The sequence below is a fragment of the Halichoeres trimaculatus genome, unplaced genomic scaffold (assembly GCF_033239565.1).
Source record: "Halichoeres trimaculatus isolate MK-OKI-2021-1 unplaced genomic scaffold, fHalTri1.1 fHalTri1_scaffold_21, whole genome shotgun sequence".
Taxonomy (NCBI): Eukaryota; Metazoa; Chordata; class Actinopteri; order Labriformes; family Labridae; genus Halichoeres; species Halichoeres trimaculatus.
In genome coordinates, this window is record NW_027437199.1 from 25,157,482 (window position 1) to 25,184,381 (window position 26,900).

Here is a 26,900-nt window from a genome sequence, read left to right on the forward strand (position 1 = left end):
GAGGACACAGACTGGGTCAGAGCAGACATCATGGACAGCAGAACCTGGCCCATCCATGGTGGTCCAGGTCCTGGATGTGGATTCTCTCTCTTCAGGGTCTGGATCTGGGTAACTGATTCTGACCAATCTGAAGCAGTTTCTCAGATAAGTGGCCTCACTGTAAAAACCTGTTGAGGGGGTCTGAGAAGAAGGTGTGTGTGTGTGTGTGTGTGTGTGTGTGTGTGTGTGTGTGTGTGTGTGTGTGTGTGTGTGTGTGTGTGTGTGTGTGTGTGTGTGTGTTAGTGATAAAGTCAGGTCTTGAGGCGTTCAGCCCTGCTTTGAGAGTCAACAGGACCAGACTATCTATGTGAGAAAAATCCTTTCTAGCCTAGAGATATTTACAGCATTAACTCATATTCACCTCATCAGCTCCATAAAGAGGTGCATCAAGAAAAGAAGCCTTTCTGATTCTCCCAAAAATCCTTCATCTTAAAGGTTTAAACCTGAGCACATCACTTGATCACATCACCTGATCACATGATCCAATCACGCAACCTGATCCCATGATCTGATCATATGACCTGAAAACATGTCCTGAGCACATTTCCTGATCACATCACTAAGCATATGACCTAAACACATCACTGATCACATGACCTGAGCACTTCACCTGATCTCAAAACCTGAGCAAAACACCTGAGCACATCAACTGATGACATCACCTGATCACATGACCTGATCACAGGACTTCAGTGCATGGCCTGATCTTATCACCTGAGCACATCACTTGAGCGCATCATCTGATCACATTATCAGAGCACATGACCTGACCACATCACCTGGTGATATCACCGGATCACACAACCTGATCACATGATCGAAGCACATGACCTGACCACATCACCTGGTCACATCACCTGATCACACAACCATTACATGATTGAAGCAAATGACCTGATCACATCACCTGGTCATATCACCTGATCACACAACCATTACATGATCTAAGCACATGACCTGATCCCATCACCTGGTCACATCACCGGATCACACAACCATTACATGATTGAAGCACATGACCTGATCACATCACCATGTCACATCACCGGATCACACAACCTGATCACATGATCGAAGCACATCACCTGATCACATCACCTGGTCACATCACCGGATCACATCACCTGGTCACATCACCGGATCACACAACCATTACATGATTGAAGCACATCACCTGATCACATTGTCAGAGCACATGACCTTAGCACATAAACTGATCACATGACCTCTTCCTGCCTTGGCTGCAGGAATCATCATGAGACTCACAGACTCAGAAACAGACAGAGGATGAAGATGAGGATAAGGATGAAGATGAGACTGAAGATGTCCCTAAGAGAGCGGCCCAGGGCATCATGCAGCTTGTCTGAAGACTTCCCCTCCTCACAGAGGCTGGGTCGAAACAGAACCCAGGAGACCAGGAAGCCTGACCATTCCTCTGCCTGGTTTGGAAGTGATAGTTTCATCTCATTTTAATCATCTTATCGTCTGTGAAACACTCATCTATGTTCAGGGCTCCTGTTGTTTGAGTTATTGATAAAAAGCACAACTACAGGACTTAATTAGACTAAAAGAATATTTAAGATCACAGGACCAACTTCATAACTGTGGGATAAACAGTAGAGATGTCTGGTGCGAGTGTTGGCAGCTCTGTTGAAAATAATCAATTAATGTTGGAGATAGATCGGAGAAGAAGGAAACTTAAGACATTTCCTTTGTCATTTTAGTTTATTTTCGTTTTTTAAACTCTCATTTCAGTTTTAGTTAATTACTGGTTTTTTGTTGTTGTTTGTTTGTTTGTTTGTTTGTTTGTTTGTTTTGTTTTAAAGCCTTGTTTTGTTTTTATATCGCATAACAAAACTGTTTTGGTCAACTCTAGTAACCCTAACATGTAAACACATGCATGTCTGTTGTTGATCTTGGTTTTATTTATTTTTTTTTTATTTTTTATTTTTTTTGTTATGTCTGATTTTATAATCATATAAAAGAAACAACCCGTTGTGTCCGCCAGTGCTTGTTGCAGACACACTTCATATTCACATTAAAATGTTTAGCAAATAGCCAAACTCCAGTTAGTGTCAGTCTGTACTTTAAAGGAACCAGACACACTTCATATTCACATTAAATTGTTTAGCAAATAGCCAAACTCCAGTTAGTGTCAGTCTGTACTTTAAAGGAACCACAGTATGCTGATTAAGACAGTTGATCATCAGCCTGCATGCTTACCACCATTTATCTACAAACTGTGATATTTCCGTTTTTAGCCATAAATACAAGTGGATCTTTATCTTAATTTAGAAATATTATTATTTGACTTTCCGTAAGCTAAGCTGGCCCTTTATGATACTCGCATGACTAAGGTGCTAACGCTCTCCAAGCACCAAGATACCTTGTATTCTTATTGTGAGATGATAAAAATGATTTTCTGAGTGGATGTAAAGTCCCTCAAAATAAAACTCCTTAAAACCTCAAGAGGTAAACAGAGCGATGCCTGTGAGCTGAATCAGGGACCTGGATCACTTTGTTCACCTGACAGATCATCCTCTCTGCCAGACCATTATTCAGCTGCATGGTCCAGGTCTCTGCCTCTGACCTGCACCAGCACAGCTCCCGCTTTCAGCTCCACCACCTCCCAGCATGCTCCTGCAGCCTCAAGCTACAGGAGGTTTAGACATCATGCCATGAACAGACTCAGACTGAACTCTGCTGCCGCTCCTGCTGCTGAAGCTACCACTGCTGCTGCTGCTCCTGCTGCAGCTGAAGCTACCACTGCTGCTGCTGAGGCAACCACTGCTGCTGCTACCGCTGCGGCTGCGGATGCTGATGCTACCACTGCTGCTGCTGAGGCAACCACTGCTGCTGCTACCACTGCTGCTGCTCCTGCTGCTGCTGATGCTGATGCTGATAAGATAAGATAAGATAAGATATACTTTATTGATCCCCGGAGGGAAATTCATGTTGTTTGGGCTCTCTTCCAAGCAAAGAATTGTACACTCTGATGGCTGCAGGGAGCAACGATCTTCGGTATCTCTCGGTCCTGCAGCGCACAGAGGTAAGACGTCCCCTGCTGCTGATTCTCTGGACTATGATGGTGTGATGATGATGATGATGATGCTACCACTGCTGCTGCTACCGCTGCTGCTACCGCCGCTGCTGCTGCAGCTACCGCCGCTGCTGCTGCAGCTGCTGCTGCAGCTGCTGCTGCAGCTGCTGCTACCACCGCTGCTGCTCCTGCTGCTGCTGATGCTACTGCTGCTGCTGCTGCTCCCGCTACTGCTGCTCCCGCTGCTGCTGCTACCACTGCTGTTGCTGCTCCTGCTTCCGCTGCTCCTGCTTCCGCTGCTGCTACCACTGCTGCTGCTGCTTCTGCTGCTGCTGCTGCTGATGCTACCACTGTTTTAAGCTAAAGCTACCACTGCTGCTGCGGCTACGGCTGCTGCTGCTGCTACCGCTGCTGCTGATGCTTCTGCTGCTGCTTCCGCTGCTGCTTCCGCTGCTGCTGCTGCTGCTGCTCCTGCTGCTGCTCATGTTACCACTGCTGCTGCTACAGCTGCTGCTGCTGCTGCTGCTGCTGCTGATACTACTGCTGCTGCTGCTACCATTGCTGCTGCTCTTGCTGCTCCTGCTGCTGCTGAACCTGCTGCCTAAGCTGCTGCTGCTGCAGGTCAGAGTGTGTGACACGCCCCTGACGTCAGCTCCTGGTGAAAACAAGAGGACTTATCTAAAACACCTACAATGACAGAACCAAGCTGAGGATGAGTTTGTGAAGGAGAAGACTGAGAATGAGTGATTTTAGCTTTTCCCCCTCTGTCCCCTCACCCCATCACACCCAAACACCCATCATATTTCTTGACCTCAGGATGTCGTCTCTGAATAAATTGTTTTGCCAAATTAAGAGATGAAAAGTATCAAATGAAGAAGTGGTTCATGTCTGAGGAAACATGTCCACATACAATGGGAGTGGTCCACATTCATTCTCCTGTCACCACAGATCCAGTTCACTTCCTGTCAGTGGGCCTGGCTCCAGCTCTGATTCTGCCACTGATTGAGAAGCACTGAGCACAGTTCTGAGAGCTCAGACATCCCTCTGGGGGATTCAGAGACCCCCTGATGAACCCCTGCAGACGTTTGGCAAGAAGACTCTGTGACTCTAAATGGATTAGTTCAGAGTCTGCTGACATGTTAGAGACAGTCTGTGATCCAGCTTAGAGGGTTTCCACCTTAGACCAGGACCTAATACCAGCACCCTGATGCTCACTAAGGGACAGAGTCTATCCCTCTGGATCCTCCTGCTCCAACATGAGCTACAGTCTGACATTAAGGAGACCAGGTCCTCTTTGGGTTTCCCTTACTCCTAGAGGAAACAAAACCACATCTCCGCGCTCTTACCGTCCACACAGGCAGGTCTGGCTCTTGTAGTCCCAGCGATCTGGCCCTTCTTACAGGCACAGCGGGCTGTCTGCCTGGCGATGGTCCGCCGTGGTTGGCTGCTGTCCCTGTCCAGCGTCACAATCTCACACGTCCCTGCTGCCAGTTGGCCTGGAAGTGACAGAGCAGCAGTCAATGAGACAGGAGCATAAACAGGGCAAAACAAACCAGTCAGTCAGAAAAGAGTCAGTCAGAAACCAGGATGTAACAAACCAGTCAGTCAGAAAAGAGTCAGTCAGAAACCAGGATGTAACAAACCAGTCAGTCAGAAAAGAGTCGGTCAGAAACCAGGATGTAACAAACCAGTCAGTCAGAAAAGAGTCAGTCAGAAACCAGGATGTAACAAACCAGTCAGTCAGAAACCAGGCTGTAATGAACCGGGCTGTTTAAACCGGGCTGTAACAAATGAAGACACACGCATACACACGCAAACACACACACATACACACACACACACACACATGGCAGCAGACACACACCCTTCCTCCATGTATTCAATTAGTTGACCTTCTACCTTTTGCCTGGGCCCTTGCATCTCACAAATTAACCCCTGTAAGAAGTGTGTGTGTGTGTGTGTGTGTGTGTGTGTGTGTGTGTGTGTGTGTGTGTGTGTGTGTGTGTGTGTGTGTGTGTGTGTGTGTGTGTAGCACAGGTTGATCAGGTCTAATTGTGACTGGCAGGAGGATGGAGGTTGTGATTAAACCTGGACTTGAGTTTCTAACCCTTAATGAACCGAGCAGTGAGGGTCAGACTGAGGCTAATGGGGCTCCACCAGGACTCATCCTCACTTGGTGTGTGTGTGTGTGTGTGTGTGTGTGTGTGTGTGTGTGTGTGTGTGTGTGTGTGTGTGTGTGTGTATCTCCTCTTCCTGTTCTCTCTCTTTGGTTAATGTGAGACATGTTTAACTTTCTGAGGAGCCCACAGGCTCTGAAACACTTTATACACCTGATCCATCTGCCGTCCGGTTTCGTATCTTCACAGAGAAAGCGTTGGGAGATGTTTCTTATGGTGGTGTGGTTTATTTGTCCTCCATACGGAAAGAGCTTGTCTGCGTGAATGCATGCACGTGTTTGTGTGTCTGTGAACACGTTGGAGCAAAACTTTGCCGCGCACTAAAGATCACGTGCTCTTTCGCACAGGGTGCAGTTCTGCTAGGAGAAAATTGAACCCAACGGTGGACAAACGACATCACTTCAGGTGAATTAGATAACCAACATAAGGCTATTTAATCTGTTAGATTAAAAAACAAGGTGTTGACCTGATTAATGAGAGAGGGAACTCTAAATTACTTTTGCTGTGATCTGGCGCTGTGCGGGAAAACGGGTGCCTCCGTTGGGGAGGCGGGCCATCCCCCCTATATAATGTTAGGGGAAGGGAATTAAGTCATTTAGGTGCGACATAGCCCTCTAACCCCCACCATTGTCTAAAATGACTGTTGAGAGAAGCGGTCACAGTGATCGTATGTCATTGATCATACTGGATGTCTGCGTTTGAGCACGTGTATTAAGTGTGCCGCGCTAAAGCCACCTCTCCAAAGGTGCCAAAGAGGAGGCGTTGGTCTTGTGGTCACACTGGTCACACAAAATGGACTTTGAAGAGTGCATGAAAACAGTTCAGATAGCCAGTGTGACCGCGCTGAGAGACTGCTGAGGGCAGTCTGTGAAGGCCTGTGAGTGATTTTGGATCGGGGAGGGGCTCAGCACGTACGGCGCGTTGAGAGGCAGCTGATGCAGATCAATTCATGCTTTCATATCAGTCTCCAAACCCCAGAAAAGAAGCTAGATTTGTTGCTAGTTGCTATCTTGAAAAAGAGGTGGCTTGAGGGGTGTGAACACTACAAAAATAGCGTCAGCTCTATTTGAAATACCACTCTTTGATCCTTTTTTAAAATCAAACAATTCCTCGAGGCGGAGAAAACCCCTCATCTATTTTTTTGTAATAAAGGACCTCGAATTATTTGAGGAATGGTTCAGCTCTAATCTATACATCTCGAAGAAATGTTTCTCACGTCTGATTGTTGTGGTGATTTGAAGATGTCATTTGGCTGCCTTGTATTCAAGTCTTCTTTTTTCTGGAAGGAGAGGAAAGAGGAAAGAGGAAAAAAGAAGCGAGTGAACTTCTAAATCATGTCAGGTGCGCTGAACACTGGGAGCTGTCACGGTATGCGAGCCGGGGGCTGTAGATGAAAGTTAGAGCGCCTGTCAGCAGTTACGTCAGCTGAAGACTTTGCGGATGGACCAATAAGCAAACACTGCATACAGGCAGTGCTCATGGGAGTTGTAGTGTCATATTCTCATATTGCAATGAGTTTAGTATTTCAGATGCCGTTTCAGAAAACTACAATTAAATAATTCAACCCCCCAAAGTGGCTAGTAAGAGCGGCAGTGTTACTAGCCACAGCGGAAATTCACCCGCATTTGGCGGGTTGGCTGGTGTTAATGTCAAGCCCTGGTAACCTCATAGAAGCTATTTAAAGCTTTTAGCAGGGGCCCAGTTTTCTACAAACAAGATACAACAAAAACATCAACATTCAGATAGACTTAAAGGGGACATATCATGCTTGTTTCTCCTTTTCACTATGCCAGACTAGGATGCCTGTAAAGCATTTCTGCCCTCAGTACAAGTCATTTAGATCCTTTATTGCCCCCACAGTAGCGTTCTCAATATCCTCATTTTAGGCCATTCTGAAGATCTCGTTGAAACGCTCCGTTTCCAGAATGACCTCCCGTAACCTCGCAACGCCACAGCCCTTTGTGCTCTGATTGGTCAGTTCTATCAGAGGGGCAGAGGGGGTAGAGCCAGAGGGCGGTTTTTGCAGCATGGCAGTATTCACAAAATCGCCACATTGAATGGGTCAGACCGAGCGAGTTTGCTGTTTGCCAAAACTTCACCGTAAGGCATTGATAGCACTAATAAAATGGCAGAGTGTAGGATACGTCCTTTTGTATTGGACCCCGAGTCAGACCCGAACGGTTCTGCAGCTCAGGAGGAAGAAAATCCATCTCGACACATATCATCTCAGGACGCTTCAGTGTGGTGAGTCAAACCGGTACTGTAACATGTATAGTTTATACGTGGAAATATAGGCAGACTTCACCAATAAACTATTTCTATAACAGGGCTCCATCCTGCTCCTTCACTTTTCTCTGTCTGTTTTATCCATCATGCTGAAAGTGTAGTCTAAAGATCGCCTCTACCGTCAGTTCCTCACTATGTTATTACCACAGCATTATTGTGGTCCAGGTTCACAGTGCATGTCAGAACAAGCATGCAAATATCACAGTCTCACAAGTATTACAACGTCTGCTAAAACCACAGTGTTTTAACTGCTAATTCACCATGTAAAGCCGAGCTGCTCAGCAGAGCAGAGTCCCTGCATCCAGCATCTGAGGGGGGATACTGGGCTTTTGGTGGGTGTATCCCTCGGTGGCGGTTGTGTGACTAACTGACATCACAGAGGAGGAGCTGCTTTATCAGATTACTCCAATAAAAATAAAGTATCCTTGTGTCGTCACGAAGGTCGAAATCTTGCGACCTAATGACAATGACCTATTTTCAGAGGCATCAAATCTTGTTCTAGGGTATCAGAAAAAATACAATATCTCATTTTTTGAAAATTCAGGGGGTGAAAGGTCTTGCTTTCAAATTTATCATATTATATGTCAGTATTACATCAGGGATCAGCATGATATGTCCCCTTTAACAAACACATGGCAGATGATCCCAGATTGGTGGATGCATCAGTTTGGTAGGTGTAGTAGGTGTAGTGGTACAATTATTCAAATAATCATACGTTGTCAGAAAATGTGATTTCAGTCATTTTTTAAAGATGAAGATGAATTGTGACATTTTCAGTGAATTGTCAAGCTCATTCCATTTCTGCGGCCCTCTGCACATGATACTGAAGCTGGTACATTTTAGTTTCCTTTTTTCCCCCACTGATTTAATTTTTGTTCCTGGTGGCATGGGTATGCAGGGGCAGGAAGATAGGAATGTAGATAATACTACAGCAGTGTAGATGAGGCTGGAACAAAGTTTTATAAAGGGTGAGAAGTGCTGAGAATAGAAGTAAATCTCTTACCTTGAAAAATAGAGCAACACACACACACACACACACACACACACACACACCTATATATATATATATATATATATATATATATATATATATATATATATATATATATATATATATATATATATATATATATATACATATATATATATTGATTTGACAAATAAAATTAAGAAATTCATCAATAATAATCTCCAAAAAATTTGTTGAGCTGGTTCTTTGAATGTTTTGACCATTTATTTTACAAGAGATTTGTTTTATGTCAGATTTTTTATGGGAACGGAAGACAATATAGTTTGTTTTGTTAAGATTTAAAGAGAGTTTATTGCACTTGAACTGCTCATCTATCTCCACAAGCTCATCATTTATGATTTTTTTTTTTTTTTTTTTAGTTCACCCAGATTCTTGTGAGACAGAAACAAACTTCTGTCATCAGCAAATAATACTTTGTGTTATACACACGAGGAATTAACAGAGTCATTTATTTACAGAATAAAGAGGAGCGGTCCTAAAATGGAACCTTGTGGAACCCCATGATTGACGGATTTCTTAGATGATTTTTGGTTATATATACGAACATATTGGTCTCTTCCAGACAAATAACTGACAAACCAGTCTAGAGCTAGGCCTTTTATGCCAAAGTGATGTTGTTTATGGACGAAGATGTCAAGTTTAATGGTATCAAATGCTATAGAGAGGTCTAGAAAGATACCAACACCATAATCACCTTTCTCAACGGAATCATTGATTTTTTTTCTGTTAGGTCAAGCAAGCATTTGGAGTATTCCAGCTGTTAAACGTTTCTCAGGGACTCAGAGACCCAGAGCTGGTTTACGTCACAGCTCTGCGTTGACCTGATGGGGCTCATTAACCATACGTTTGTTTGATATGTACCTTTTAAGGAGCTCTGTCTCATCAACATAGTAAAAACTTTCCTCACATTTAGGCACTTTGAAAACAGCTGTTCTCACACACTTTCATTCAAACCATTGTTTCATTTCAGAAAGGTGCAGTGAGAATATCACCTAAACTGTTACTCATCTCATTTTCCACCACAACAGGTCCAGGTTGCGGGGGCAGCAGTGCCATCAGCGAAGACCAATGACCCCTGCCCCTGGCCACTTCCACCAGCTCTTCTGGGGGGATATCAAGGCGTTTCCAGGCCATTTGAGAGATATTATCTATCCATCATGTCCTGGGTCTGCCCCGAGGTCTCCTCCCAGCTGGACATGACTGATCCAGGAGGCATCCTCACCAGATGCCTGAACCACCTCATCTGGCTCCTCTCAATGTGGAGGAGCAGTGGCTCTACCGCAAGCCTCTCCCAGAAGACCAAGATCCAAACCCTATTTCTGAGGCTGAGCCCACGCACCCTGAGAAGAAAGCTTATTCTCGCCACTTGTATTCGCGATCTTTTTTTTTTTTTTTTGGTCTTTGCACAGCTCAGGGCCATAGGTGAGGGTCGGACTGACTGGTAAATTGAGCTCAACTCTGCTCAACTCTCTTTTCACTACAATGGACCGGTATAGCGTCAGCATCACTGCCGATGCCACCCCGATCTGTCTGTCAATCTCTCACTCCATTTTCCCCTCACTCCTGAACAAGACCCTGAGATACTTGAACTCCTCCACTTGGGGCAAAGACTCTCCCAACCTGGAGTGGACATTACACCTTTTTCCAACTGAGAACCATGGCCTCAGACTTGAAAGTGCTGATCTTCATTTTGGCCTCTTCACTCTGCTACAAACCGCCCCAACGCAAGCTGGAGGTCACTGTTTGATAAGACCAGAACATCTGCAAAAAGCAGAGATGGGATCCTGAGACCCTCAAACCTAACTCCCTCCACTTGACTGTGCCTAGAAGTCCTGCCCATAAATAATGAAGAGGATCGGTGACAGAGGACAACCCTGACTGGTTTGTTGACTTACTGTTGGCAATACAGACCAAGCTCTCACTCCGGGAATACAGAGACTGAACAGCCCATAACAACGGGTCATCTACGCCATATTCCCAGAGCACCCCCCACAGGATACCTTAGGGTACACGATCAAAAGCCTTTTTCAAGTCCACAAAGCAAAAGTGGACTGGTTGGGCACACCATTACTATTTTTTTTTTTTTTTTTTAAATAAAGATGTGTGATATTGTCGGCACGTTATCAGTATTGGCCTATATATGGCTTAAGCCTAAAATATTGGATATCGGTCAACACTCAGAATTCTGCCGATAAAACAATGGTCTGAAGCTGCAGCTACTTTTTGAAGTTTTTGTGATTTTGTTTGCACAGTTCAAATTGAGTCGACCCGTATTTGGCTCTTGTTTGAAGTTAAACTTGAATTCAAGCAGCAGTCAAGGTACGTGTATCTGACCACTAGGCACATTTACTTTTTACCAAAGTAAACCATTTAATTTAATTTACTTTTATTTGCTGTACAGTTGCACTTCTCACATGTTCCCTGTAAGCAGAGGTCATGTTTACTGACTGTCAATAACGAAATTGGCCAAATTTGCCCTGGTGGGTATTGCTATGATTTCCTCAGGGACAGCATCATCTAGCTTTCAAGTAGGATTTATCTTTGGGAATATGAAAGCAATCGTAATACACAAACAGTTTCAAGTATATATTTTTCCTATTTTGCACAAGAAATGAATATTACATAACTAATGTGATAAGACTATGCGCCATAATACAATAAGCTACTTCCAAAACAGAAGACAGGCGATGAGCTCCGCAATTATGTGCACAGAAAAAATATTGGTATCGGCAAAATGAGTTGTTAAATATCGGCATATTGGACATTGGCAAAAAAATCCAATATCATGCAAAGTGCTTTTGGTGATTAATGAATGCATATTTCCCTAAAACCTAGACAACTTCTCAAATGTGAGACAAAAATGACATCATAAACAAAATTATATATATTTCCTGACCTGACTGATAATGAAACAGTTACTGGAAGTCAGGGAGTGATTTCACTTTGAATCTGAAATATCTCTGCTCTCTCAGTCTGATCTTAGCTCAGATTCATCCTCCTGACAGGTCTTACAGTTTTAAATATGATGTCGTAGCAGCTGCTAAGCTCAACAGAGACACTCACCTGATTTAAAGAGAAGAGCTTACAGAGTACAGGTATAAAAGACTAACAGGTCTGAACCTCCTCATGAACTCAGTCAAAGCATCTGCTACTCTCCTTCAACCACTCAGTATGTGCTCTCACCCAGCAGGACACCTAGCCCTGCTCTCTGTGTTTACAAGTTCAGGGTGTATCTGTGGATCAGTCAGAAGGAAATCCCTGAAAAGTAGAAGAAAACTCTTGTTTTGAGCTGAAAGCATTTGGTGGTTCTTCATTCTTGTCACGAGGAGTGAGAGAGAAGCTGAGGACCAGGTGGTCTCAGTCTCTCAGCAAAGCAGAAGTCGACCTCATTACTTCTCTTAAAAACAAACCGCTCCAAGCTTCCCCACGGCTGAACCTCCACCCGAGGAGCCAGGTTACCTCATACTGTGCCTCTCTTAAATACAGAGGAGCCAAACTGAGAAGGCAGAAAACAAAGTTCGCAAAGACACCACAGAAGAAGAGTTTCCTCTATGTGGGCCTAAGGGCTCTGCAAAAACACTGCTCACAGAGAGGAAGTAGAGTAAAAACAGTCTGAAAAATACCTGAAGTCAATAAAGAACTCGATCAGCATTTGTCAGGGGTCCTAACACAGAGCCCAGAATCCTCAGACTGGAAACAGCAAGGTCCTGTTTCCCGGATCAGGCTCTGAACAGGGGAGAAATCTTAGCCTGCAGGTGTCCACAGAAGGACCCAGAGCTCTTATTGAGGTGTGATGAGTTATCTTCATCCTCATCAGCTCCTGGTATCAGCTCCTGTCGTCAGCTCCTGGTGTCAGCTCCTGGTGTCAGCTCCTGTCATCAGCTTCTGGTGTCAGCTCCTGTCGTCAGCTCCTGGTGTCAGCTCCTGTCATCAGCTTCTGGTGTCAGCTCCTGTCGTCAGCTCCTGTCATCAGCTCCTGGTGTCAGCTCCTGTCATCAGCTCCTGGTGTCAGCTCCTGTCATCTGCTCCTGTAGTCAGCTCCTGTCGTCAGCTCCTGGTGTAAGCTCCTGTCTTCAGCTCCTGTTGTCAGCTCCTGTCCTCAGCTCCTGTCATCAGCTCTTGGTGTCAGCTCCTGTAGTCAGCTCCTGTCGTCAGCTCCTGCTGTCAGCTCTTGGTGGCAGCTCCTGTCGTCAGCTCCTGGTGCCGGCTCCTGTCATCAGCTCCTGTCATCAGCTCCAGTCATCAGCTCCAGTCGTCAGCTCCTGTCGTCAGCTCCTGTCGTCAGTTCCTGTCGTCAGCCCCTGTCATCAGCTCCTGTCTTATGCTCCTGTCTTAAGCTCCTTATGTCGTTTCCTGTTGTCAGCTTTTGTCTTCAGCTTCTGGTGTTAGCTCCTGGTGTCGTCTCCTGGTGTCAGCTCCTGTAAGTGGCTCCATGTGTAGGCTCCTGGTGTCAGCTTCTGGTGACAGCTCCTGATGTCAGCTCCTGTCATCAGCTTTTGTCTTTAGCACCTGGTGTCAGCTCCTGGTGTCAGCTACATGTGTAGGCTCCTGGTGTCAGCTTCTGGTGACAGCTCCTGTATGTGGCTCCAGGTGTAGGCTACTCATGTCAGCCCATGGTGTCAGCTCCTGTAGCAGGCTCCTGATGTGGGCTCCTGATGTCGGCTCCTTATGTCAGCTCCTGTTTTCAGCTTATGTCTTCAGCTTTTGTCTTTGGCTCATGGTTTAGGCTCCTGATGTCAGCTCCTGGTGTCAGCTCCTGTAAGTGGCTCCATGTATAGGCTCCTGGTGTCAGCTGCTGGGGTCAGCTCCTGTAAGCGGCTTCAGGTGTAGGCTCCTGGTGTCAGCTGCTGGTGTCAGCTGCTGGTGTCAGCTCCTGTAAGTGGCTCCATGTGTCAGCTCCTGGTGTCAGCTGCTGGTGTCAGCTCCTGTAAGTGGCTCCATGTGTAGGCCCCTGGTGTCAGCTGTACATCAGCTACTGTCGTCAGCTCTTGGTGTCAGCCCCTGTTGTCAGCTCCTGTTGTCAGTTCCTTCTGTCAGCTCCTGTCGTCAGCTCTTGGTGTCAGCTCCTGTCTTTGGTTCTTGTCATCAGCTCCTAGTGCCAGCTACTGTCGTCAGCTCCTGTCGTCAGCTCCTGTAAAAGGCGCCATGTGTAGGCTCCTGGTGTCAGCTTCTGGTGACAGCTCCGGTTGTCAGCTTCTGTTTTCAGCTCCTGTCGTCAGCTCCTGTAAAAGGCGCCATGTGTAGGCTCCTGGTGTCAGCTTCTGGTGACAGCTCTGGTTGTCAGCTCCTGTCATCAGCTCCTGTCATCAGCTCCTGTCATCAGCTCCTGTCATCAGCTCCAGTCGTCAGCTCCAGTCGTCAGCTCCTGTCGTCAGTTCCTGTCGTCAGTTCCTGTCGTCAGCCCCTGTCATCAGCTCCTGTCTTAAGCTCCTGTCTTAAGCTCCTTATGTAATTTCCTGTTGTCAGCTTTTGTCTTCAGCTTCTGGTGTTAACTCCTGGTGTCGTCTCCTGGTGTCAGCTCCTGTAAGTGGCTCCATGTGTAGGCTCCTGGTGTCAGCTTCTGGTGACAGTTCCTGATGTCAGCTCCTGTCTTCAGCCTTTGTCTTTAGCACCTGGTGTCAGCTGCTGTAAGCAGCTACATGTGTAGGCTCCTGGTGTCAGCTCCTGTCTTCAGCTTTTGTCTGTAGCACCTGGTGTCAGCTCCTGTAAGCAGCTACATGTGTAGGCTCCTGGTGTCAGCTTTTGTCTTCAGCCTTTGTCTTTAGCACCTGGTGTCAGCTCCTGTAAGCAGCTACATGTGAAGGCTCCTGGTGTCAGCTTCTGGTGACAGCTCCTGATGTCAGCTCCTGTCATCAGCTTTTGTCTTTAGCACCTGGTGTCAGCTCCTGGTGTCAGCTACATGTGTAGGCTCCTGGTGTCAGCTTCTGGTGACAGCTCCTGTATGTGGCTCCAGGTGTAGGCTACTCATGTAAGCCCACGGTGTCAGCTCCTGTAGCAGGCTCCTGATGTGGGCTCCTGATGTCGGCTCCTTATGTCAGCTCCTGTTGTCAGCTTATGTCTTCAGCTTTTGTCTTTGGCTCATGGTTTAGGCTCCTGGTGTCGGCTCCTGGTGTCAGCTCCTGTAAGTGGCTCCTTGTGTAGGCTCCTGGTGTCAGCTGCTGGGGTCAGCTCCTGTAAGCGGCTTCAGGTGTAGGCTCCTGGTGTCAGCTGCTGGTGTCAGCTGCTGGGGTCAGCTGCTGGGGTCAGCTCCTGTAAGCGGCTTCAGGTGTAGGCTCCTGGTGTCAGCTGCTGGTGTCAGCTCCTGTAAGTGGCTCCATGTGTCAGCTCCTGGTGTCAGCTGCTGGTGTCAGCTCCTGTAAGTGGCTCCATGTGTAGGCTCCTGGTGTTAGCTGTACATCAGCTACTGTCATCGGCTCTTGGTGTCAGCCCCTGTTGTCAGCTCCTTCTGTCAGCCCCTGTCGTCAGCTCTTGGTGTCAGCTCCTAGTGCCAGCTACTGTCGTCAGCTCCTGTAAAAGGTGCCATGTGTAGGCTCCTGGTGTCAGCCTCTCTTGACAGCTCCGGTTGTAAGCTCCTGTTTTCAGCTTTTGTCTGTAGCACCTGGTGTCAGCTCCTGTAAGCAGCTACATGTGTAGGCTCCTGGTGTCAGCTTTTGTCTTCAGCCTTTGTCTTTAGCACCTGGTGTCAGCTCCTGTAAGCAGCTACATGTGAAGGCTCCTGGTGTCAGCTTCTGGTGACAGCTCCTGATGTCAGCTCCTGTCATCAGCTTTTGTCTTTAGCACCTGGTGTCAGCTCCTGGTGTCAGCTACATGTGTAGGCTCCTGGTGTCAGCTTCTGGTGACAGCTCCTGTATGTGGCTCCAGGTGTAGGCTACTCATGTAAGCCCACGGTGTCAGCTCCTGTAGCAGGCTCCTGATGTGGGCTCCTGATGTCGGCTCCTTATGTCAGCTCCTGTTGTCAGCTTATGTCTTCAGCTTTTGTCTTTGGCTCATGGTTTAGGCTCCTGGTGTCGGCTCCTGGTGTCAGCTCCTGTAAGTGGCTCCTTGTGTAGGCTCCTGGTGTCAGCTGCTGGTGTCAGCTGCTGGGGTCAGCTGCTGGGGTCGGCTCCTGTAAGCGGCTTCAGGTGTAGGCTCCTGGTGTCAGCTGCTGGTGTCAGCTCCTGTAAGTGGCTCCATGTGTAGGCTCCTGGTGTTAGCTGTACATCAGCTACTGTCGTCGGCTCTTGGTGTCAGCCCCTGTTGTCAGCTCCTTCTGTCAGCCCCTGTCGTCAGCTCTTGGTGTCAGCTCCTAGTGCCAGCTACTGTCGTCAGCTCCTGTAAAAGGTGCCATGTGTAGGCTCCTGGTGTCAGCCTCTCGTGACAGCTCCGGTTGTAAGCTCCTGTTTTCAGCTTTTGTCTGTTGCACCTGGTGTCAGCTCCTGTAAGCAGCTACATGTGTAGGCTCCTGGTGTCAGCTTTTGTCTTCAGCCTTTGTCTTTAGCACCTGGTGTCAGCTCCTGTAAGCAGCTACATGTGAAGGCTCCTGGTGTCAGCTTCTGGTGACAGCTCCTGATGTCAGCTCCTGTCATCAGCTTTTGTCTTTAGCACCTGGTGTCAGCTCCTGGTGTCAGCTACATGTGTAGGCTCCTGGTGTCAGCTTCTGGTGACAGCTCCTGTATGTGGCTCCAGGTGTAGGCTACTCATGTCAGCCCATGGTGTCAGCTCCTGTAGCGGGCTCCTGATGTGGGCTCCTGATGTCGGCTCCTTATGTCAGCTCCTGTTGTCAGCTTATGTCTTCAGCTCCTGTTGTCAGCTCCTGTTGTCAGCTCTTGGTGTCGGCTCCTGTTGTCAGCTCCTGTTGTCAGCTCCTTCTGTCAGCCCCTGTCGTCAGCTCTTGGTGTCAGCTCCTAGTGCCAGCTACTGTCGTCAGCTCCTGTAAAAGGTGCCATGTGTAGGCTCCTGGTGTCAGCTTCTCGTGACAGCTCCGGTTGTCAGCTTTCTTTTTTCAGCTTCTGTCTTCAGCTTCTGTTGTCAGTTCTGTCCTCAGCTCCTGTCATTAGCTGCTTGGCTGGGCTTATGTTCCATGTAAATGTATGAATGGATGCCCTCCAACCTGATTAAAGCTCAGCCTGAAGATGTATTCATGTGGCAAAGCAAAAGGCTTAATACCTTCAGATGTTACTGACATGCTCCTGTACTGTGTCCCTCCTTCTCCTATCATTGCTCCTTCATTCATGGCTCCAAGCAGAGTGACCAGGCTCAACCCCTCTGTTCCTTTCTGGCCTGAATTGTCTCCAAAGCCTCTTTATCATATTTTCAGATTCATCCTCAGGGTTCCTTCTAACATGTCTCAGTCCCTCCATCAGTGTCCCCCAGACTGGCTCTGCTGACTCAAACTCTCAGATATAAAAAAGTATGTGGTTCCTGGCCTGGTGGGAGGTGTGAGAGCTGTTTTTTACCTGGTCTTTAAAATGCTGTGCTCTGAACTCACGCTGGGATTGCACACTGAGCCGTTCAGGAAACAGCTTTTTGTTCTCCACAAAGATTTCCCCAGAGTCCGTTCTTCACATGCAAAAGAAATGGACTGGCTCTGCATCCAAATCCACGCTCTCACTGAGTCCCTGCGTTATATACAAAGTAGGGCTGGGCGATATGGCCTAAAAATAAAATCTCCGATTTTTTTCATTTTCAAATCGATTTTCGATTTTTTGACAATTTTTTTTTTTCTTCTTGAAGAAAACATTAAGTACAAATGAAAGAGAGAACTCAAAACCAGTTTTTTTTTTTTTTTTATTTTGTCAAAACATTAACAAAAGTAACCCCTATTTGACTCTTGGAATTGAAGTTTCAGCTCTTCTTATGTTTCAATAACTTCACTTTGTAGTTTTAAAGGAGGCAGACTTATTTACATTCACAGTGAAACCTGCACCATTTTGTACATTTCGATTTTAAAAATACTGCTAGAAAAAGCATGTACTGTACTGTTTCAGTGCACTACAGCACAATTCAGTTATATTCTACTTTTAAATCATTTAAATAAAAAAAACACTTTGTTCCTGTCTACTTTTATTTTTCTAAGGCTGTAGCCTGTTTATCTTTTAATTTTAATACAAACAAATAAGTAAAAATTAATGTTATTTATTCAAGTGTGGACTCATAAAATTCATGCCTTCCTGCATAAGTCAGTGCCCTGGTCGGGGCACCCCAGTCTAAAAAGTCTGGTCCGCCCCTGCTTGACAGAGCGCACCTCGATGCTGGTGCATTATGTTGCTCTGCTCGTCAGCAGACAGATTTATGCTGAATGGAGGAGTTGGTGGAACAGAGAGAGTTGCAGGGAAAGATGGGACTCAGCTTTCCCCCAGGTAAAAGTTTAACAACTTTTCAGTCATGTCTGTCCGAGCAGCACGCCGCTCTATTGGATCGCCTATCGTCATCCCGTCTCCCTCCCCACAGTCTACTTTCACAAATCATGATCCATCACGTCCATATCACCATAAGAAGGGTTTTTCTTCGGTAGAGTGAGGGTGTTCTGAGAAAAAACAATGTATATTTCTTTACTATCTAAATCTCAAAATGATCAGAGTAATAAATTCGAAGAGCAGCAGGTTTTACGTGCGTCAATCACATCATTAATAATCTGCAGGTGAACGTTAAGGGTCCCAGCTTTGTAAATGTGTCAGTCAAAGATCTTAATCAAACTCTTGAAAAGTGACAGATAGAAAACAGAGGATTGGAGGAAAGGGATTTGAACGTTTACTGACGAGAGGTCTAGTAATATTAACCTCTTTGGGCTGTTGATACGGGCTATAAGGAACACGTGTCTGTCAAGGTGCTGGGTCTCAAAGACGCACAAGAACATTTTTATGACATTTAGGTTTCTGTTGTTTTGATAGTGAACTGTTCAATCACGCTGCAAACACACGGAGTCAGCGCTTGCTGTGGGATAAAAGGTGCGCAATAGCGGGGGAGAAAAATATCGAATTTTTCATTTTTTAAAATCGTCCACAAGGAAAAATTCAAATTAATCGATATAATCGATACATCGCCCAGGCCTAATACAAAGACATGTATGGAGGCTCACCTGGGTGGGCTAGAGAGGGGATCATGACCCAGGGGGCTATTCCATGAGGCTGGCATTCCACGAGGCTGGCTTAGCTCAAAGCCTGGCTTATTTCCGTTAGCCTCGCTAACTCTAGTGAGAGTTAAGTTCCACAAATAAGGCTTAGAGCTAGCGTAGCCTGATAACCATGGTATGTCAGCCAGCTTGACAAGCCTGGTCCCCAACAGGTCAAGGGTCAAGCTTACCTTAGCTGTGTCTCAGAGAAGGTCCAACGGGCTTCCAAAAGACACCTTGTGAGCTGCATGTCTCACATTAAATTAATCTTGAACCGTAATGAAGACGTTCTTGTTAGGAAACATACACTGAGACCAACACGGGAATAACAGTGAATCAAGACATGTCACACATTACACTACGGTACCTGTCATACAAGGAAGTAAGTGGGTGAGTGGTTACAGTTGAGGGCCATCAGTCACAGAAAGCTGTGCTTGTCACTTTTCACTGCACCGTGGGTTAAGTTCCACCAGCCGTAACTATTTGAAAATATCTGGGTGTTTTTCTTCTGTCACCCTCAAAGTCCAGTCAACAAGGTGGCAACAGCCAAAGGTTGATGCCAAACGATGAGATAACTACACTCACACTCACACACGCACACGCACACACACACACACACACACACACACACACACACACATATATATATATATATATATATATATATATATATATATATATATATATATATATATATATATATATATATATATATATATATATAGATGATAGATAGATAGATAGATAGATAGATAGATAGATAGATAGATAGATAGATAGATAGATAGATAGATAGATAGATAAGATACTTCATTAATCCCCGAAGGGAAATTCATGTAGTTTGGCAACAAGAACAAGGAATAAAATGAAGATTAAAAACAAAGTAAGCAACAAAGGTAAAACAATAACAATACTAATTATATACACAATATTGATTATTCAATTTACAAAAACAATACTGGGCTCATCTTCCAAAGATAAAGCACTATAAACCCTAATGGCTGCAGAGAGGAACAATCTTCTGTATCTCTCAGTCCTGCAGCGCAGAGAGGTAAGTCGTCCACTACTGCTGTTTCTCTGGTCAAGGATGAGGTGAAGTGGGTGATCAGTGTGACGAATGATGGCCTCCACTTTCTTCTGTGTATACCAGTGTTACCCAACCCTGGTCCTGGAGGACCCCTGCCCTGCATGTTTTAGATGTAACCCCACTCCAACACACCTGATTTAAATGAATGGCTCGTTATCAGGTTCGAGCAGAGCTTGATGACGAGCTGATCATTTGAATCAGGTGACGGTGGCAGAGGCACAGGTGTAAGAGGGGATGTAGCAGGAGTGGTGGAGAGACACAGATGTGAAGAAGGAGCAGCAGTAGAAGAGAAAGTGGTCGCTGTGTCAAACTTGTTGAAGAACTGGTTGAATTCATTAGCACGTTCAACATCACCCACAATTGGCTGCCTTGTCTTTGTGTTATAACCAGAGATGTTATTGATTTCCCTCCACAGCTTGCGAACGTTATTATTTTGCAATTTTCTCTCAATGTTCTTTTTATATTTCACCTTAGCCTCCCTTAATCGCCTCTTCAGCACTTTTTGCACCAGTGGTGCTGCTATTGTTTGTTATATGACTGAATTCTCTGGGAAGGTAATATGGCCTCATACCAACTGCCAACAGTTCAATGTCCGGACAACACATTTTCACTTTGACTGTAGTATGATCAGGATTACACCATCTCCGATTGATGAATAAAGCCAGTCCTCCTCCTTTTAACTTGCCACTAGCTTTGGTGTCTCTGTCCAGACGTATCAGCGTGAAGCCGGTATATCCACACAGGAATCAGAGATGTTTTGATTCAACCAGGTCTCAGTAAAGCACATGAGGCTGCACTCACGGTATACATTCTGTGTCTTCACCGGTATCTCCAGTTCATCCTTTTTGTTGGGCAGAGAGTTGACATTCCCCATGATGACTGATGGAAGAAAGGGCTTATATCTCCATCTCCTGGCCTTTAACTTTGCACCAGCACGACATCCTCGGAAAGGCCTCTTTATCTCAGCAGGAATAGGGTGATAACCTCCAGATTTGCTCCATTGTAGTGCAAGAAGCTCCTCTCTTGAATAAACTCTCCTTCCAACAGACATATCCATGAGTTGTTGTCAAAAAAAAAATCCAGTATTGAGCAAAAATAAGCAAAAAAAAAACAATTAAAGATAAAAATATATCATAAAAAAAGAGAAATAACAGAGAGCTGCCAAACATTGCTGCTACCGCTAGAAGCGGATTAAAAAAAAAATAATAATAATCGGACCGATTCTTTTCATCTTGCATATGCTTCCTCTCGGCACTATATTGAGGAAACACTCCATAAACTTTCACTGCTATGCAGATGACACTCAGCTTTACTTGTCAATGAAGCCTGAAGAAACCAACCGCTTATCTAAACTTGAAGCATGCCTCAGAGACGTAAGGTCCCGGATGAGCAGAAACTTCTTACTGCTGAACTCAGAGAAGACTGAAGTCATTGTTCTTGGACCCAAACATCTCAGAGAAGTTTCTTGAACAACATCGCCGCCTCGGACGACAGCTTGGCTTCCAGCACCACTGTCAGGAACCTGAGAGTTCTTTTGGATCAGCACCTGTCCTTTAACTCCAACAGGTCTCAAGGACGGCATTTTTTCATCTTCGCAGTATCAAGAGAATTAGACACATCTTGACTCAGAGCGATGCTGAGAAACTGGTCCATGCTTTCGTTCTTCTAGGCTGGACTACTGTAACTCTCTTTGATCCGGCTGTCCTAATAAGTCTATAAGGACTCTTCAGCTGGTTCAGAATGCTGCCGCTCAGGTACTGACTTGGACTGGGAGGAGAGAGCACATCTCTCCAGTGTTGGCGTCTCTACACTGGTTACCTATAAAATCTAGGATTGAGTTTAAAATTCTTCTTCTGACTTACAAAGGATAAGTTCGGTTTATACAGCTTTCACATTGTTTATAGAATGAAATAGAACAAAATACTCACCCAGAAGGCTTTCCTGATCCAAGCAGTGCTTCGGGAGATATTTAGATCCAAAATCGTGCAGCGGATGTCCGTATAATGGGATCCATAGGGGCATAGACAGCGCCGCTCCTAAAACTGCATTAATCGTCCAAAAACTAATTTTTCACCCATATTCCATCATGGTCCGCTCCAAGATAGTCCTCTGTTGCAGGGTGAGTATTTTGTTCTTCTTCATTCTATAAACAATGTAAAAGCTGTATAAACTGAACTTATCCTTTAATGGCATCGGGCCATCGGCTCTTAAAGACTTAATCGTTCCGTATAATCCGTCTAGGTCTTTGCGTTCTCAACATGCAGGTCTGCTTGTTGTACCTGGGGTCTCTAAAAGTAGTATGGGAGGTCGAGCCTTTAGTTATCAGGCTCCTCTTCTTTGGAATAACTTACCGGTTGAGGTCCGGGGAGCAGACACGGTCTCAACCTTAAAGTGTAGACTTAAAACTTTCCTTTTTGATAAAGCTTACAGTTAGAGCTAGATCAGATCTGAACCAGCTCTTAGTCATGCTGCTATAGGTTTAGACTGCTGGGGGGAACTGACACACAGGGCTCCTGTTTCCCTCTTTTTCTGTCAGTCTAACTTCAAGTCTTACTGTCCTGTTATAGTTACTGACCATACACCTCTCTGGGAGGATCTGAGTTTGTGTTGTAGGTTCCTGGGGATTGGTGAAGTAGACAGCCTGCTGCTGTGCTCCTGTCAGACACCAGGTGCTACGGCTTTGGATTGTTGCCGGGAATGGCCTGCTGGTTTCTCCTTAACTGTCGCCACAGCGCCAAACTTCAGACTGCGTCTGTTTCTCTCTCTCTCCCTTTCTGTGTGTGTGTGTGGGTGTGTGTGTGTGTGTGTGTGTGAGAGTGTATCCCTCTTTCTCTGCCAACCCCCCCTTCTCTCTATACTTTTCTCTCTATACCTCTCTCTCCTCTATCAGTCTCTCTCTAACCCCAACACAGTCGAGACAGATGTCTGTCTAACATGAGTCTGGTTCTGTCCGAGGTTTCTGCCTGTTAAAGGGAAGTTTTTCCTTGCCATTGTAACTTGCTAAATGCTGCAAAGTCCTGTACTCATGGTGGATTAAGATAAGATAAGACTCCTTATCTTGTCTTGATGTTGGGTTTCTGCTAATAAAATTTTATTAACATTTACGGGCCTAGACCTGTAAATGTTTTTTGTAAAGTGTCTTGAAATAACATTTGTTATGATTTGGCGCTATATAAATAAAGATTGATTGATTGATTGATTGACAAGAAAGTCTGAAGCCATAACTGATTTATTTAAGATATAAAGTGTAAATAAACATCTTTAACAGGGTGAAAACATTTTGTCCAAAATTATTCATACCCTGTCTCCATAATCAATTGCAAACCCCGTATTTTTTTATCACAGCCTCCAAACATTTTAAATTATTGCTTACAAGCTTATGCAAGTATCAGCAGGAATTCTGGACCATTCCTCCTTTGCAAATAATTCCAGATCTTTGAGGTTTGAGGGTTTCCATGCTGTCACCTGTTTCTTGAGCTCCATCCATAGGTTCTCTATCAGGGTATCATTCATTCATTCCATATCCATTTTAGAATCCAAAATCGGAAAACTGATAACGACTTGTTATTCAATTTTTCGTTTTCAATCAAAAATCAGAAAACAAATAACAGTCAATTTTTCGCTGTTTTGATTTTGTTTTGAAACTAAAAATAGAATATGAGAGAATGGAATTATAACAGGATTTTTAATCTGTGTATGGTTCGTTCTTTTGTTATTCTGTTTTAAAACTAAATCTAAAAAAGAAAAACGAAAAACAGACTTTTTTTTGTTTTTCTGTTTTAAAACCAAAACGGAAAAACAATAACAGAAAAACAGAAAAACTTGTTTTTTCTGTCCTGGTTTTAAAAATGAATTTAGAGCCCTGATCAAAGTCATGAAACTGATCAGCGCACATCTGATTAACCAAAGTGCTTCTGTGGTGGTGAAAGAGTCTTAAGGCTGAAGTGAAGAGGGGCTAATTAACACGAATAAACCAAAAAACATGCTGGGCAATGTTGGAGAAGTTATCATAACACAATCTGGTGTTTTCACACCTGATGTCACAGTAAGTGAGCCAGTGTTGAAGTAATAATAGCCTATATTTTATTTCTTATGATCCCAAGGGCGGCTCCTTTACCAATAAGAGATCGCTGCTGATGAGAAATAAAGGCACAAAGCCGTTACGCATGAAGTGAGTCATTATAAAATAACTTATTGGTATACTTTAATTCTGTTTTTCCTAAATGCAGCCTCTTTACTAATGAGAGAGCGATGCGGAAGATAAATTAAGTCGCAAAGCCGTTACGCATGAAATGAGTCATAGCTCAAAGAACAGGTGAAAAAGAGGGAGAGAAAAAAAACCTTTATCATCTTCTCTGATGTTTCTTGGTTTATCTGAGAGCAGATCAGACAGCAGCAGACTGTGCACTGACTGTCTCATCGAAACACATGGGAATGCGCATATGCGCGCGGATAAGATGTAGTGGATCGTCAGAGATCTGTTACTTATAAAAAAAAATGCTCGGGAACATGTCTGTATAAACCTTCAATGTGAGTTATTTGTCTATTTTTTTTTTTTTTTTTTATAGAGAGTTCACATTTAATATCAAAATATCACACAAACAGATTTGACACAATCTTTTATAATTTTTGTTTTTTTCATTTTCAAAACCAGGACAGAAAAAGCACGTTTTTCTGTTTTTCTGTTATTCTGTTTTTTTTTTTGTTTGTTTGTTTTTTTTTTTATTATTATTTTGTTTTGAAACAGAACACGAAAGAACGAACCATACACAGATTAAAAATCCCATTATAATTCCATTCTCTCATATTCTATTTTTAATTTCAAAACAAAATCAAAACAGCGAAAAATAGACTGTTATTTGTTTTCTGATTTTTGATATGAAAACGAAAAATTGAACAAGAAGTCGTTATCTGTTTTCCGATTTTGGATTCTAAAACGGATATGGAATGAACGAACGATACCCTGATAGTTCTTGATGGGGTTTAAATCAGGACTCTGATTTGGCCACTTCATAACTTTAATGTCATTGTCCTGGAACCATTTTTTTTACCGCCTTGGCCGTATGCTTTGAATCATTGTCCTGCTGATAGGTCCAACCCTCCCCCAGGTTCAGGCTTTCTGCTGCCTGCTTGAGGTTTTCTTCAAGAATCTTGATGTACTGCTCTTTCCTCATGATTCCTTCCACTTTGACCAAGTTGCCAGGCCCATTTGCAGAGAAGCGGCCCCACAGCATAATGCTTTCACCTCCATATTCAACGGTAGGAACTGTGTTTTTTGGTTTGCAGGCTTCACCCTTTTTCCTCCTGATGAAAGCCACATCTCTGTGCCCAAAAAGCTCGATTTTTGTTTCATCTGACCACAGAACAGATGACCAGAAGCTTTCATCTTCTTTCAAGTTAGTCTTTGCAAAGGTCAAATGAGCTTTCACATGCTTTGGTTGAAGCAGGGGAGTATTTTTTGGTCGACGTCCATAGAGGCCATTTTGGTGCAGTACCCGCTGAAGTGTCTGCCTTGATAGAGTCACTCCACTTGAACTCAGTTGCTTTAGGAAAGTCCTGGTTGTAGTCCTTGGCTTGTTTTCAACATCTTGCTTGATCTTTCTAGCAAGCAGAGGTGACACTATAGACTTACGACCACATCCTTTGCTGTTTTTGACTGTGTGATATTTTTTTGTACTTTTGGATAATACTTTTAACCATTGCTACTGGGGCCTGAAATTGTTTGGCAATTTTTTTTTTTTTTTTTGTGTCACACCACAGTGTGAAAGAAGGGTAAATAATGACAGACAGGATGAGACAAGACAAACGGAAGGGAGGACAAACGTCTACTGTTGTTGATTTGAGATAGCAGTTCAAGTGCTGGGCTAATTTAAGCCAATATAGTAAAGGCTGTAAGAAACCAGGGACACCAGAAAGGTGGGGTGTCCCTGGTTTCTTACAGCCCTATACTCCCCCACACAGTCCCCAAACTACCAGGCCCAGGGACAGCCCCTGGACCCAAGGGGGCATAGACCCGCCTCCCCACCGACACCAAAGACAGCATCCAGGGCCGGCAGCTCCCCCGCAGATAGCACCCGCCCTCCCCGACCACCCGGCCCTAAGCCACCCCCCACCCCCAGAGGGGGGGCCATGAACCATAGCCAGGCCAGAAAAGCCGAGGCCATGAGAAGCGCCAGAGATCGCTGCCCAAGCGACAGGAGAGGCCCCCGGGCCACCCGCACAGGACAGCACCCCACAGGCAGCCCGCCATGCCGAGGCCCCCAGGGAACAACAAGCCGAAGGATCCAGCACACAGTCCACCGAGGGACACGTGACCCAGCGAGGCCCACGCCAGGCCCCCACCCGTGGCCACCAGAGCCCAGCCACACCTCGTAAGCCGCCGGCATCACCCATCCCCCGACAAAGTCATAGCCAGCGAGGCCCGACCCTCACAGTCGCACCAAGCCTATGGTAGTGACAAACCCTATACCACCAAACAATACCACCAAAAATAAGGCATCCCTTATATTTGACAGGGGTATGAATAATTTTGGGCTTAAGTGTGTGTGTGTGTGTGTGTGTGTGTGTGTGTGTGTGTGTGTGTGTGTATACATATGTATATATATATATATATATATATATACAGCCTTTCCTTTGGGCCACTGTAGTGTGAGGAGCTTCTGTCCAGCTTCTAAGGCCCCGTTTACACGGAGACTCCCGCAACGATTCTTCCTTTGCATTTCCAAAAGCCACCCGCGTTTACATGAGGACGGCGTGAAAGCGTTCATATGACTCCAGGAGGACAAGTCACTTCTTCTGTTCTTTCTTTTTCTGCCATTTTGTTGCGTGAGACAGCCGGCAATCCAACCATGACGCGCATTACCGCCACCTACTGGACCGGAATGGCTCAACTGGAAATGTGGCTGAGCGCGCAGCCTTCACCTGAAACTGCGAGTGCGCATGTGGTGACGTCAGCGTTTCACCCTGAAACGCTCCGCTCTGTGTTTACATGAGGCTGGATGGAGGAGTGGATTCAGATCTTTCCACTCTGGGGAGCGTTTTCAAAAGATTACGTTTTCACTGAAAACGCAACGTGGTTTCATCTAAACGGAAGGCCAAAATGCAACAAAATGTTTGCGGAATTGACCGTTTTCGGCGTCATGTAAACGGGG

At 45.1% G+C, this 26,900-nt stretch overlaps 1 protein-coding gene across 2 annotated transcripts in view; it reads right to left on the reverse strand.

Moving 5' to 3' along the window:
• The window catches only part of tafa5a (TAFA chemokine like family member 5a), a 186,233-nt gene that overhangs the window by 92,264 nt on the left and 67,069 nt on the right, over window positions 1–26,900 (reverse strand). For both annotated transcript variants that reach the window (XM_074698551.1, XM_074698552.1), the window contains exon 2: window positions 4,426–4,575. In XM_074698551.1, coding sequence (XP_074554652.1) covers window positions 4,426–4,575 — 150 coding nt within the window. The remainder of the gene's footprint in view (window positions 1–4,425; window positions 4,576–26,900) is intronic.